Source organism: Euprymna scolopes, chromosome 30 (genome assembly GCF_053919585.1).
Source record: "Euprymna scolopes isolate OS-2025 chromosome 30, ASM5391958v1, whole genome shotgun sequence".
NCBI lineage: Eukaryota > Metazoa > Mollusca > Cephalopoda > Sepiida > Sepiolidae > Euprymna > Euprymna scolopes.
In genome coordinates, this window is record NC_136511.1 from 85255354 (window position 1) to 85271702 (window position 16349).

Here is a 16349-nt window from a genome sequence, read left to right on the forward strand (position 1 = left end):
CTCTGGAGAGACCTCTTCGTAACGTCGTAATTTCCTCTATATATAATAGAGTCTGGAAGAGTCCATTGCGTCATGAATAGGGTAAGACACCATTGCATCATAACCCTCTCTCTCTCTCTCTCTTTCTTTCTTTCTTTCTCTCTCTCCCCCTCTCTCTCTCTCTCTCTCTATCTATCTATCTATCCATCTATCTCTTTCTTTCTCTTTTTCTCCACGTACAACTATACATTTAATTTGCTCTAGTGGTTAGATGGTATCACTTGGTAGGTTAAGTTAGATTGTTTGAAGACACTAGACTAGACACCAGTAGCTTTTTGCAGAGTTGGAATTGCATGCCTGATAGTGTCAACTAATGTCACCTTGCGAATTTGAGGCGCAGACTTAGAGCTTCACGTTGTCTAGGGTTGCGCGTAGGTTTTAATAACTTAAGAATGAGATTTTGGTTCGCTAGTTTTTTCCATCCGCTTTTAGTGTGTGCAGTTTCTTATTTAAATTGCGTTTTATTTGGTTTCTTTTGTTTTTAATGCATGTGTTTATATGTGTTAGTGTTTGTGTCGTAGAAGAACCAACGGCATCGTCAACACACTATAACAATGCAACGACTTCACGGCACAAACATTAAGAAGATGACTACGTGTTTAACAACACAGATTGACACCCTGGGTGTGCTAAGTTTCAATCCCGTTCCTTCCACATAAACACTTTCGCTTAGGGATGTTTGCAACCTTCACGTGGACCCTCCCGTAAGTACCCGATGTCTTTCTAGAAATAATTCTAACTAGAAACATATTAATGAAAACGAATGCCAACAATATCATTATACGAAATAAATGATAAATGATGGTCAACAATACTACGAATACTAATATATATTTTTCACTCATCTCATTAAACTCGGGTGTCTTTCGGCCTTAATAAATGATAACTTATTAATAAAGAAAATACAAAAAAAATGTGTGTTGAAGAGGCTCGTCTGAGTTGTAGATGAAATATGTCTATAAATGTAAATACAAAGTTATATTAAATATGTGTGTGTGGAAAATTGAAGGTGTTTTTTGAATGAAAAATATATTCCAGCATTTTTCTAAAAGATTATTCAACTTCGCGCCAAAATTGTACTTCGGCCCACTACTTCGCGCCATTTCCACCGCTGGTTTCTTTCTCGGTTTTCACCGTTTTGTCTTTCGATGGATCCAGAAATTCTTTGCCGCTCATATCGCTGTAATTCTCGCAAGTTTTTATCGCAGAATCAGGAACCTGGTAAACAGAAAAATCATAAATTTTATAAGATAAAACATTTAAAAAATGAAAAATTTATTTTTCCTTTAATATTCAAATATAAAAATAAGTGATACATTCTTATGATGCGCCCATTATTATTATTATTATTAGTAGTAGTAGTAGTAGTAGTAGTAGTAGTAGTATAACTTTTTGTCAATGTTTTCTTTTTGATGTTGAGAAATTCACTGCATAAATATTAGCGATCCTGATTATATATTCTTCTGCTTCGTCGTTATATTTCTTTTTACGTACAAGTGTAACATATTATAACACAAAAGGTTAAGCAAACATTAAAACGAATCGTTGGCACATATCGTTTACAACGAAGTCTTTTTACGTACGTGCGTGGTCGTCGCTTTTCCTTATGAACCACTCCATGTATAGTTGTGTCGCCCAGTATCTGTTAATCGGCTGTTCAATTTAGGCGAATAAAACTCCTGCATGGAACAATAGAGACTTGTTGCGGTTTCAAAGGTTTTATTAGCCTAGCTACTAGTGCGGGATCTATTAGGTTGGCGACTCTCCTTTTTTACAAAGGAATCAGCAGTAATCAAGGCCCGGAGGTTACTCGATGATAAAGGTTAATGAGTGTACAGCAGTCAATGGGACAATATCGAAGTAATCGTTGGTAGTGGAAATTTGGTAAACTGGATTACTTAAAGATACGGCTCATCAAGAACTTGTTTACGTTGGATATGAAGACAACCATATTGTAGTCAGCTGGAAAAAGCTTGTTTCTGAACAAAGCTTCTTTCTCAGAATCGCACAGTGCGATTCTGAGAAAGAATCTTTGTTCATGGAATCTACGCTTAGATTTAGCCAAAGTTTGGTGAGGGGAACGGGGGAATCTTCTAAGAGGGAGATACTAGTAGCAGATGCACCAGCCCAAATGTAGCAACAACACTCCATACATGGGCGAATTGTGGCCTTGTAGAGGTACAGGATACTCTCAGGCGTAAGTAACTTTCTAGCACGGTAGAGAGAGCCCACCTTCTTTGCGGCAGCCTTTGCAATGTCCTTAATGTGTCTGTTCCAACTCATGTTCCCCGTGAACGTAAAGCCGAGGAGTTTGAACGAAGCACTTTCAGATAATGTATCATTAGCCATGGCTATAAAATGACAGAGTCTCAAGGAAATATTCACACAGATTTCTACATTGTCGGATACGTCTGGTCTGTCTGCTTTTGTTGGATTTATTGCATTCGATCTTATATTTTATTGATTTTAGTTCAATGACTTACATTATATTCCGTTTCATATTTTGTAGTTCATTGCCGTATTGTATTTAAATAAATACTACTTGTTTTATTTGAAAATTTGTTAAAGTTTTTTAGATGATCCATTTGCTACAACTGGAATATTTCACTCTATAATAAAGACCAATGTGTATTTATTCGTATATAAATAAATATAAATCTATGCCATTACGTAAAAGTTAGCGTGTAAAAATGTGTCATTGTTTAGTTCTGTGTAAAATCATCTCATATGGTGATAGAAAGTAAAAAAGAAAGTAGCAAGTCCGACAAATTTGTGCCATCTGAAATGAATTTGAAAAGAAAGTTCCTACCCTAAATTAAAAGTAATGAGTTGGTGTTTTTTTCTTCTTCTTTAGGTCATCCGAAATTATGAATGATTATAATGAAATTCTTTATATATAAAAAATTAAATTACAGACATAATTCGATGGGTTTATATGAATGAGTTTATTAAGATGTCAGGACAACTTGTGTGAACAATGACTGAGCATAACTTTCCCGGAGAGTGTGGACTACTATAAAAACACTGTGGACGAAAAGTACAGCAAAAGGGCTGGCACGCACATCAGTCGAAATATAATTAAAAAAATAAATATTAATGAAGAAAACTAATGCGAATTATGAAAAAATTTCATAAAAATTCAAACTAAAAAGTTAATTTTTTTAGAAATAAAAATATTAAATAGCTAGAAATTACCTTGTGAAGGTACGAATATTGTGGGTGATGGTGTTGGTAGACAGGATTATTTTCACGCAAATTGTAGGAATAGAGGAGTGTCCAACGACGCAGGGGACTTTTGTTATGATCGGCCATGTGCACCAAATTACTGTGAAAGAACAGTGCGTCACCTGAGAAATAAAAAGTTAATTTCGCATGAATATGACTTGTGCGGCATTGCTAGATATCCATGTCCACCAATCTGTATCGGGGGCTCGCCACCATTTTTACAACGACGCCATTTTAACAACGACGCCATTTTAACAACGACGCCATCTTATATACGAAGCATTTTTCATTCAATCACTTGTATACTTGCTAAATTTGAAGGGATAAACATTATTACAGTTGTTACATATTAAGATGTTAAACGAGGCATAAGAGGAAACGAAAGTAATTACGCCACGATTTGTGGAGTTGAGAGAAAAGAAAAGTTTTAAAATGAGTCAGTCGAAGGGAGCCGAACTGCAGACATCGAATAATACGAGATGTTTCGCGAGACAGTTGGCTGCTAGTGTAGAAAAAAAAAACTTAAATAATCACTAAGTACGAAATGTTGGCCAATAATGTAGAAAGAAAACTTTGATAATCGCTAAATGCGAAATGTTTCCTGGGAGAATTCTGTTCGCATGTCATCCATTTCAGTTTACAGACTAACTAAATAAGAGAACTTTAGTCTTTCTTTCCTGTGTGACTCAATTCTCTCCAGAAATAAACCCCTCCGAAACTCTTAGAAACGTCTCTGTATTTCTTTCTGAATGAAATGAATATTTATTTGTATAGCGACCACTGATGACGAACCACAACCAATGAAAGAGATGGCAAGAACTTCTTAAACTGCTTGAATAAATGTCGTTCTGCCAAGATATGATCTGAACGAACGTTAAAAGTTACTAGTTTGTATAACCTACTCCTTTTCATCTCTGTTCGTGATATATAATATAGGATTGATTCTATAATGATACATACGCAATTTGCATAAGTTAAAATATCATGTTTAAACGACCAAGCAATGCTGGTCCAGCTAGTAATTATTAAAGGAAATAAGTTTTGATATATACTTTTATGAACTTCAACATTATAGAGAATTTGAAGAAATTTAATTTATTGTGTAGGAGTTGTATCATTGTATGAATCTAAAGATGCGATGTGGGCAAATGTAAATAGTTACTAGCTTGCATAAGTCACTCTCTTTCTTTTTCTATTCGTTTAGCTTATTCTTTCTTTTTTTTTTTTTTTACTTTTTTTGTATCAAAGAAATGAAATACAGTCAAATTATCAGCTTCGTGATAGATTCGTTTCCGAAATAAAGAAAAACATGATTTCGAATAAAGGTGTTAATTCAAAATTCTCAACCAAATGTCCACAAATATCCTCTCGAGCCGTCCTTAAGTCATCAAATTTGCTTCAGACATTAAGCAATAAACTTACTCTACATTAAAGAGAGGAAACAACTTTTGTGAGGGTGAACCTATTAGGACAACCCAGGAAAAATCGCGAAATAATCTAGTTCTTGGTGAAATGACTGTCTAAATAGGAAGGTCTACTAGCATGTCCGACAACCACGAATGGCGTCGATGTCTACCGTTGTTAGCACCCTAACTAAGACAGGGGCCACATTACAGTATATCCAAAACTGTACTATCTTACACTGGTTGCAGAATTGGAATTTTAATAATGGTGATGTTCCCTTTTATTATTCAAAAATAATGCCGTTGAACTTCGTAATAATTGGAATGTTATCGGGATCTCATGTTTTGTTGGCATCCATATTCTTGATAAGTTTTTCGACATCTCGGACAGTTATTCATTTATTTATGTGTATATGTCTGTATATTTGTATGTATTTGATTCGCTCCTAAATTAATTAACCGACCATTATTAATTTTAATGATGTGCATATGATTATATATTTCTGTGCATTGGATTCACTCCTAAACTAATTAACAGATCATTATTAATTTTATTTATGTATATATGTCTGCATATTTGTATGTATGAGATTCACTCCTAAACTAATGAACAGATCATTATAAATTTAAAGGATGTGTATATGATTATGTATTTTGATTATCGGATTCACTCCAAAACTAATTAACCGATCATTATGAATTTTAATTATGTGTGTATGTTTATATATTTGTACGTAATAGATTCACTCCTAAACTAATTAACCGATCATTACGAATTTTAATGATGTGTATATGTTTATATATATGTATGTATTGGATTCACTCATAAACTAATTAACTGATCATTATTAATTTTAATCATTAAATCATTTCTCTCGAGTGGTTTCCGGGCTTTGACTACCTTGTAAAAAAAAAATTAATTATGTGTATATGATTATATATTGTCTTGGATCAACTCCAAAACTAATTAACTGATCATTATGAATTATATGTAATGTATATGGTTGTATATGTCTATAGATGTCATATTCCAAAAATCATATACAATGTTCACTTACTTTGTTAATGTAATTTATGTGTACAAGGAATTCTATCCAAGTAATAAGGAATTTGACAGTATATTTGACTCATGTGAAAAACGTATGTAAAATCATCGAGTAGTTTCATCTTTATATTAGAAATAAGATATTTGCACAGTATCCTACCCAAGAAATAAGGTACTTGTGCAGTATAGTACTCACATGAAAAAACAAAGAATATCTTACTTGTCACGTACATAAGTTATTAAAACTGTAAATTGGGTAAAATATTCCAGTAGTATAACTTACATCTCAAAAATGATGTGCTTCTTCACTATAGCACCCAGATAAAAAAAAATTCTTACCCCCGATGTATAAAACATTTAGCACAACAGAAAATTTCATAAAAGTATTGAGTTCTTTCATTTATAAATTAGAAAACGGTACTTGTACAGTATCCTACCCAAGAAATAAGGTACTTGTGCAGTATAGTACACATGTGAAAAATAAAGGAAATTTGCTTGCGACGTACATAAAAGTAATCAAAACCGAAATATATTCGAGAAGTATGACATTTATATAAGAAATAAGGTGCTTCTTTACTATAACACTCTGATGTAGAAACAAACAAACTCTCACCTGTGACACACGGAAAAGTTAGCACAACAGAAAATTATGTAAAATTATCGAGTAGTTTCATCTATATCTTAGAAATCACGTACTTTTACATTATCCTACCCAAGAAATAAAGTACTTGTGCAGGTAACTCATGTGAAAAAAAATCCTACCTGAGGCGTGCATAAAAGTTATTAAAACCAAAAATCATGTAATATATTCAGGTAGTATGACTTTTAAATGAGAAATAAGGTTCTTCTTCACTATAGCACTGATGTAAAAACAAACAAACTCTTACCTGTGACATACAGAAAAGTTTGCACAACAGAAAATTATGTAAATTATTTTAAATATGTATTGTACATTACCCGCCCTAGGCAAGGAAATTTTTTTTCCATATATGTTCTGTAAATTTCCTGTTCTAGGGAAGGTACAATTATCTCATACATATAATACCCGGCCTAGGATAGGTAAAATATTTTTTTGTTCAAGATGGCAAATGCTACATAGACATCAAAAATTCCTCTATCCTAAGAATAACAGCTATGTTCAAAATCTTTCTTATACGGTCTCGAGCAACGTCGGGTGGCCTTGCTAGTTATCTATAAATATAAAATAATTATTTATATATATATATATATATATATATATATATATATATATATATATATATATGTATGTATGTAATATCGTCATTGCTAATATTATTTCATGTATCTACACAAAATTTTATGTATCTATTTTCAGTATTTACTTCAACAGTGCTCAAAATGACGAATCCTCACGAGGATGACTCGCGGAAAATTCCGAGTAGCTTAATTGCGATATATATTTTCAAAACTAACTATACACACACACACACACACACACACATATATATATATATATATATATATATAGTCTTTACATAGGCAATAATTTGTTTCTACACAGTCATGAGCATGTTTCAGTTTTCTGGTATTTAGTAACTAGAGACTTCTACAGACAACAGCGCTTATTTTCAAAAGCGGAATTCTTAATAAAAAACGAAAATCAACTTTCAGCAAAAGAAGGTTTTTAGTTAAAGAAAAGGGGGGGTCAGAGGATGAAGTTCAGCTGTGTGGAAAACAAAGTTGTGTGCGGATTTTTTTGTTTTTGTTTTAAAGCGTGTAGAAAAATTGTTTGTAAGTGTTGGGTGTGGTTAAATGGAATTTTCACGCGCATGGTTATTTTCCAGGAAGGGTTTTCGTGAATGTTGAATTTGAGATTTAAATCTGCAGGTGTTTATCTGTCGGGTATTACATGCGGGTAGTGTTGAAATCGAATTCACTTGAGATTATGAAGGAGTAATTGGCAAGTGAGAAAGCAGGTGCGATTTGTAATGCCTATAATTTATTGAGGTTTCCTGTTTTTTTTTTATTTAAAACTTTATATTATTAACGTTTTCAGACTATAAATAACAAATTTATAAATATACTAATAAATAAACGAACATAAAACTAGTGGAATGATAATAAATATTAGTGGTGGTCTAGAAAAACAGGTTTTGGTAAAGCGAAAGAAAACTAACTACCACTATAAGATAAATTATGGGCCCCCTTCCCTCTTCTCTCTTTCTTCTCTCTCCCCTTTCTTTCTTTTTTTCTCCATCTCCCTCTCCTTCCTCTTCTCCCATCGCCTTTTGTCCCTTTTCCTCTTTTTTCTTTCTTTCTTTCTTTCTTTCTTGCGTCTCCTACTCCCCTTTCCTTTCCCTTAATCGATCCTTAGGATTCAAGAAATGGTCAATAGATCCGGTTAAATCTTAACCTTTTCCAAGAAAGATATAAGAATACTAAGAGAAAAAGATAATAATAAAAAAGAATTAAAATACACTATCTTATATAGGTTTTAGAATGGTAGCGAGCAGCAGACAGGCGAAGTAAACAGTTGTTGTAGCTTCTTTATGATTTTATATGCTTTGGCCCCAAAACTTAACCCCTCAACCCCCAGCCTTACCTACTCCATTCTCTAACCCCTACATAAAGGTGAATAAATCAATAAATAAATATAAATAAATTTTTCTTTGTTTTTATTTATTGATTGATTTATTCATAAATAAATAAAAATAAATACAGTATAACTCCTATAATTTGAACATCCGCTTCGTTCAAATTAGAGGATGCTGTTCAAGTTTCGTGATAAAAATGTGCTACAGTTAACTTTAATTTTCTAAGAATTAAGAATTAAGAAATAGTAAATGAAATTCATTGCTATATGATACTTCAAGTCTATATTAAGTTGAGTTTACGATATATTGCAAGTAAGAATTGTTAAATATTATTACCAGGAACAACAACATTGAAAATAAATTAAATCTACTCTTACTTGTTAGGTATTTATTACCTAAGTTATCATCTACAGAAATCATACATTATTGTAAAATACAGTTTTTTTTTATTTATTCATTGAATGAGTCTCATTGCAGTTTCTATTTTCAGCGATTGAGCTCTTGGGCGCTGCCATTGTATTCCGTAAGCAATCACGAAAATCTACAATTTCTTGGTTCTGTAGCTTTTTTATGATTATATCTCTTCGGAGTGACATTGCTTGCAAAACATAGTTGTCACTAAAGTAAGGACTTTTTTCTAGAAATTTTATAACCGTCTCCATAGACTTTTCTGCATCATCCCATGATATTGCTTCATCAGAGTGTTCTTGGTTATTTACATTAGGGTCAAGAGAATGGGTGCTGTCGCTATTTTCATCACCATTACTGCCTTCAGGATATTGATCAGTATTTCCTCATCTTGTTGCATCCACATTTCAACATCATTTGCATTAACTGATTTAAGACCAGCATGGTTGGTCGGTAACCGTTTGGTTTCAAGAATTTTTTCTAGACCCATTGTGATGTGTTACACTATTTTAAATATAGCAATCTGAAAAAAATATTACAGTTAGTGTAAATTAATTATCAATAGCTAATCTACATTAATTACATAGTACTAATATTAACATTTCTGCGCAATATCTGACTAAACCATGTAAACAGTTTTACTGCAACTTTGCATCAAATATGCTAATACAATTTCAATGACAAGATAGTTCAAGTTTAGAGAAAGTCCAGGTTTAGTAAAAGTCCAAATGAGAGGAAGTCCAAATGAGAGGAAGTCAAACTTTAGAGGAAGTTCAAATTAAAGGAGTTTTACTGTATAAAGAAATAAATAAATCCACAACCAATCAACCTTGTTCTTTGAATTTCTTCCCTTAAAGTAAAAAAAACAGTGAAGCAGAGGGACTGGGGGAAAATGTAAGATGATTTCATGTGTATGGATGTTCGAGTGGCGAGTAGAAGATCCAAGAATGGTAAAATCCAAAAAGCTGCTAAAATTGGAGGATCAAAACGTAAAAAAAAATCCAAAGGCATCCCATTAATGAAAGATGTTTCGAGGTCATCCAAAAGACAGAATTCCGTTAAATAATTCACAAATGGATACAAGGATAAAAAGTTAGTCCTAGGTATTATTATATAAATTGTTGGAGGAATGAAAAAATAGAGGGTTTTAACACGTTCCTGCAGAGACTTATTTGAAGCTACAAGCGAAGTTAATAACGATCAGCAGTGGCTGGACTATTTTTGAAACAGAAAAGACAATGTCAGCATGACCCAGACAAAATAACGCGATAGTAATACAAAACTTAAGGCAAAAAGGTGTCAGATTAAACTAGACAAGTAATGACATTATTCCGATTAATAATACAATTAGAGTGGAGTTATATTAATTAATTCACCAAAAAAGAGCAACGTTATCATGTGTAGTTATACTGAGTTATCTATTTTGAGTTTTTAAAAATAAATATACATATATTAATTAAATTATGCAATCCTAGGTGTGTTTGTTTTTTTTGGGGGGGGGATGTTTAACCCCTCCACATTAAAAAAATTTAAGTAACCCACAACTTGAGAATGTGTCGAAGTTTCTGTTTTCATTTGCTACTACACCTGAGTGTAGGGAGTAGCGCTATTCCTTTCCCAGGATTACATCAAGTACCATTTTTTAGTCTTTAATACGATTCGACTAGAAATTGAACTCTGGTCTCCCGACCCATTAGCGAGCACCCTTATCATTATGCCTAATGGTCTATTATGTTAATCATGCATTACTATTTATTTTTTATTATTAACCGAGTAGAGTTAAGTATTAAAACGAACTTTTTTTTAAAAAATACTATTTCATAAAATAATTTGATTATGAAATTAAAATCATCAAAATTAATTTTTTTCTTCCTAAACAAATTATTCCTTTTTTATTTTCTTTTATTCCTGGACAACGCTGAATATGTAAAGTTTGTGATAAATAAAGGTGCGTAGATTGGCAATGTTTCAAGTGTGCTTCATTGATATATCGAGAGAGAGAGAGAGAGAGAGAGAGAGAGAGAGAGAGAGGTGGAGAAAGTTTGGTACGGATGCACTTCTGCTTGAAACACAAATCTGATAAACCAGTTACCCAAGGGGAGAAATATCACTTTTTATGAGATATAATTCGGGTAGGAATTATTTCGTATATTTAATCATCAGAAACATTGGAAAACTTTTCACGTGCAAGATTTTGATGTATTAATAAAGGATCTAAATTTTAATAAACAAATTAAATGCTGAAATTTTAGTTGCCTTTGTATTAAAAAATATATAGCTAATCAGAATATGACTTTTATTGACCGCTGTTAATCAACCAATCAAGAGCACCTTCGTAAAACCTGATACTTACAGCGGTCAAAGTGGACCTAACGAGGGTTAGTTAACGAGAGATGTAACGTTAATTGGAAAAATATGGTTTCAAATCATGGCGTTCTAAACTACAGGCCATGTTATAGCGTAGCTGAGAAACACGATTGGGAGGTATTGACAAATGTTAATTTTTCATATATTTTTTAGAAAAAAAATGAAATCAACTATATTTAAAATATTTAAAACTACTTAACATACCACATGCTGATTTATACATAAGGTTCTTAACTTCAATAAGAACTCAGTGTTTGAGAGGTAAATGAGAACTATAATGGAATATTCGAATATCTATGCACCTCATATAGAGATCAAGTGTTAACTCATAGAATAGGGAACCCTTTATTTCTGAGAACTTCGACTCAAATATAATGAAACAAAAAGGAGAGAACTTGAATGCATACTAGACACTACCCTGTCTAAGGTTTGTCACGACAATCTGGCATGAGGATACTTTTCCCTACAAACCCTGACTAAATATAAAAAATTACGAGATTATAAGATCTCCTTGGTATGACTAATCCACACTGTCTTTTACGAGGAAAAGTGCACCTTCTCCAAGTGATGTTACCTCAAGTAACAGCACGAAGTTGGATATTCTACCAGACAAGAGGAATGTTTGTCTTGGAATCCAATAAGGCCGAGATACAAGAAATATGTACGTTCAATTGAGAAGATGAAAAATTATGTCGCCAACTTCTTTACTAACTCAGTGTTGAGCAGTAAATGGCAAGTTTAATAAAATATTCGAACATCTATTTATCTCATATAGAGATCAAGAAAGAGGCCCTTTGAGTTTTGAGATCTTGAACTGAAGTCAAACGAAACAAAAAAGGTAAAAGGAGCTAAGAGGAAGAAGATAACGAAATACGATATGAAAATAAACTGGAATTTTAAGAAAATCTCCATCATTTCAGGCATTATAAGAGCAATTGGACTCATGTAATCACTTTCCAAAACTACCTGACAAATATACCAGGTGAACCAAGTGCAAAAGAAATGCAAACAATTGCACTCCGAAGCACGGTTAGAATCTTTAAAGGATCTCTCTGTTGCAGTGACTGAAATAGTGGGGTAATGTCGGTCATCCGGTAGAATGCCCCATCCCCAGCAAAAACAAAATGATAAGAAAATTAAAACAAAAAGGAAAGCTAGACTTGATTACTGCAAAGTTTTAATTACCTACTAGATACAATCCTCGAGTGTTTTCCTCTCTGTACAAATAATTTGTCAAGAAAATCTGGCATGAAGATACTTCACGCTACAAGTAAAAAGTGATCAAATATTCAATTGTTTTCGAAACCCAAATAAGATACCTTCGATACAGCTATACATTGGCTCACGCAAGGAATGGTGCACCTGCTCCCAGTGATATTATTCATGTAAAATCACTAAGCCGCATATTCCACCAGACCATATGAATTCCTGTATTGGATTCCGGTAAGACCAAAAGAACACTAGAAAGATAAACTATAAGAGAGTTTGCTGTTAATTTGGTGGAGAAGAAAAATAACGTTCTTCACACCTTTACTAGCTCAAGGTTTTACAAATAAAGATAACTTTAATGGAATATTCATCTCTGCATCTTATTTAGAAACCAAGTGTAAGCACAGGAACCCTTTGATTTATGAGAAGTTTGATGGAAGTAAAATGAAGCACAGCAATAAAAAGATGCATTGTATACTGAATAAATGAAAAGATCTATTTTTGTTGTATAAAGATATGATCTACACAAAGTTGAGACAAAACTATGTGTCTTTAATTCCTATCAAATTGTGATTTGGATCATAGCTTGCACTAAAATGTTTAATTAACTCTTTGTTTTGTTTAATACGTATCAGTTTCCACAACAAATATTTTAATTCGTTTAGTGTTTAACACATCTTCTTGTTCTCATGTATGTGTCACAATACAAAAAATATTTAAGGAATGAAATAGACCGAAAATGTAATGTTATTAAATTTTTGTACGTGTAATTATATATACCATTCAGAAAGTTCCGCAAGCGACATGTTGTTGAAGGATTATACTTTGTCTATTACTGCATTCGGCTAGTCACCACTGCCATTATATATGTGTTCTCTTGCTTGGCGATATACATGGTCTAAAGTCAGTTATGAAAGCAGAAAGATCAAATATCACAAATAAAAGTATCTGAGTTTCACTCAACAAGACAGAAGTAGAAAGTCTCAGGATTAGTGACTCCATCATAATTGACCACGAGATTCACTTACCACACAAGATCCATTTACCTACCTATAATTAAACAAAGCAAATAAAACCGTAATATTTATGTATTTTCGGCACGAGTTGGGACGGGGGTTATATTCAGGGGTTCAAGAAAATACTAGACTAAGACGACGCGCATGCATATATATATATATATATATATATATATATATATATATATATATGTATGTATATATATATATATATATATATATATATATATATATATATATATATATATATATATATATATATATATATATATAGGGTGGTGCATAAGTTCTGTTACAAAATTTCAGAACTATTTTTATGATAATATTAAAATAAATTTACTATATAATTGTCATTATATGATAATGTAATGTATGATTTTTTTTCAGAAAAAAGATACGAATTTTTAACAATTTCTGTTAAATTGAAGAGAAGCAACATGAGAATAAAACTCATGCCATATTTTTCCTTCAGTATTTCTTAATAATTTTCTGTAATTGGGTTTTGTAATAAATTATTTTGTTAGGATAAATCTGAGTTTTATTTTGTACCAGTATTTAATCCCCAGCCTGTATATATATATATATATATATATATATATATATATATATATATATATATATATATATATATATATATATAAACTATGTAGTACAACGCCTATTATGGATATCCAGATTTCGTCTATCTATTCATAAAATCAGGCAAGACAATACTGACAAATTTATCATGATTATACATTGTTGACAAAGTGTTCGATAAAAACGAGATCACTACAAATCGCCACATGGGTTTAGTTGTTATTCATTTTTTTTTTGTGTGTGTGTTCCCCCATAAAAAGATATCCTACTTTTTGCAAAAATAGCCTGTTAATAGTATTGTTGGTGGTATTGCCTATGGTGGGGATATGGATAGTGCGTATGGATAGTTTGCCCATTTGTGTCTTTATCTCTATGAAAGAAGGTGGATTAAACCAGATTATATTTGGTTTTCTGTTATTTTTGTTTAGCTTCATATTCTTTTTTGTGTTGATTTAATATCTTTTATTGCTGGGTTTAGTGGTTGACTAATATCAAGAAATGTATTGGAGTGACGCAGGTTTAAATTAAAGCTAGACAATCGAAAAGAGGGATGACTTTCGAAATTATCGGCGAAAAAAGCGACCCCTCCCTGTACAAAAGTGCCCGGTCGAGGATGAACAAATTAATGTTTTTAGCCATTTTTTCGATATTTGTCGTCTGAACGGTCGAGCTTTAAAATTATACTGATCTTATGAAAAATCGTTGCCTTTGTCGAAAGTTTTAGGCAGACATGCAAACATACATACATAAATTTATATATTGGGAGCTCTAATTTTCGGCCCAAACCGATTAAAAAGCTTGCCCTATCTCTGAATACCCTTTATGTAAAATTTCAAATATTTAGACCAGAAATTGTCTGAGTAATTTGGTAGAGACCGCAGAGGTCAATTTTTTTAACTTGGACTCCTATTATGACCCCTTAACATTTATTGTTTTGGGCTCAAATCAAGTTATTAAGTTAGATCCATGTTCAAAGAACCTATATCTAAAATTTCAAGTGTTTATACCCAAATTTGTCTGAGAAGTGTTTAGATCCAAAATTGTCGGAGGAGTTTGGTAGAGTTCTGAAAGGTCAAATCGTTGAACTTTGACCCCTTAACAGCCAAATTTCTGGCCGAAAACGAATGACAAAGATTTTCCCAAATCTCCATACCCTGTATGTCAAATTTTGAGTCTGTAGACTGTAAATTGACAGAGTTATTGTGTAGGGAAATGTACATAGACAGAAAAACACACACTTTCACTCATATATATATACATATATATATATATGTGTGTGTGTGTGTGTGTGTGTGTGTGTGTGTGTGTGTGTGTGTGTGTGTGTGTGTGTGTGTGTGTGTGTGTGTGTGTGTGTGTGTGTGAGGTGCCTTCAACAAGTTTTCAGACTTTTTCGTAACATGAAACTCTTGATATTTTATGAATTGCGCAAAAAAAATCAACGTAATTTTGGTAAAATAATCTGCGATTATTGTTTGATGTTGAACAGAATTGTTGAAAATTTGACCAAATTTCTAAGAAAAAAAATGGTTTATTATTTCTTTTGTAAGTAAATAAGTAAATTTTTGTCATCATTGACAAACCTGAAAATAGACAATATCTACAGACTGATCTGGTAGCACCAGTATTTGAAATGAATGTTGCCGTTTACAACACAATTGAAGCATGACACTTGACTTTTGCATTTTACACTTTAATTCAAGCCATTATACAGCGTATCCCAAAAGAAGTTGACGGATTTTAAATTTGATTAACTTCCTCAATATTTAAGTTATGCTTACCAATTTTCATGTCTTACATGAGTCTCTCTGTGATTTTTGAGATATAGTCAGATATCGTAGTCTACTTATTGTAACTCCATTTGCACAACTCAATCTAGGGTATGTTTTTAAAAGGGTCTAATTTTAGTTATGAAAAATAATGTTACTTAAATGTCCACCAATTCCGATCACTTCATCCGCCGTTACTCCACACCATACTGTACATTTTGAGGGTGTAATTGCCGTTGTGCTGTTGCCTGGGAATATTTTGATCCCCAAATCCTGCAATTTTGCTTATTTATGAACCCATTCAGATGAAAATGGGCCTCATCGGACATAATGAGGTTTTTAAGAAAGTTTGGATCTCCATTGGCCAAATCTTGGAATTGCATGGCGTATTCCAGCCTTTTTCCGGCTCGTTTTACTGAAGCGCTTGCACCAATTGAATTTTATATGGAAATTTTCCCGATTCATGAAGTGTTCTATGAAGAGATGATCGAGAGACCCCAATTTAACTTGATATCCTTTTTACTGATGTGAATGGATCCTCGGGCACACTCTTTGCTAATCTCTGACGATTCTCATCACTTCTTGTCGTACGGGGTCTACCGCATTTAGAGAGGTCACAATACAGACCCTTGCTCATGAAATCAAGCCACCATAGCTTTTATTTCATAGGGAGTAGGGGAATTTCTTGTGTTGAAGTTTTGTCGAAATTCTCTTGGAGTTTCTGATATTGACTCATT

General features: G+C 32.6%; 1 protein-coding gene across 1 annotated transcript in view; it reads right to left on the reverse strand.

The window, feature by feature from the left end:
* Positions 1-337: 337 nt before the first annotated feature.
* The window catches only part of LOC145254870 (L-proline trans-4-hydroxylase-like), a 114678-nt gene continuing 98666 nt past the window's right edge, over positions 338-16349 (reverse strand). The window contains exons 9-10 of the mRNA XM_080113743.1: positions 3235-3386; positions 338-1257 (exon numbers count right to left, since the gene is read on the reverse strand). Coding sequence (XP_079969869.1) covers positions 1129-1257; positions 3235-3386 — 281 coding nt within the window. The 3' untranslated portion in view covers positions 338-1128. The remainder of the gene's footprint in view (positions 1258-3234; positions 3387-16349) is intronic.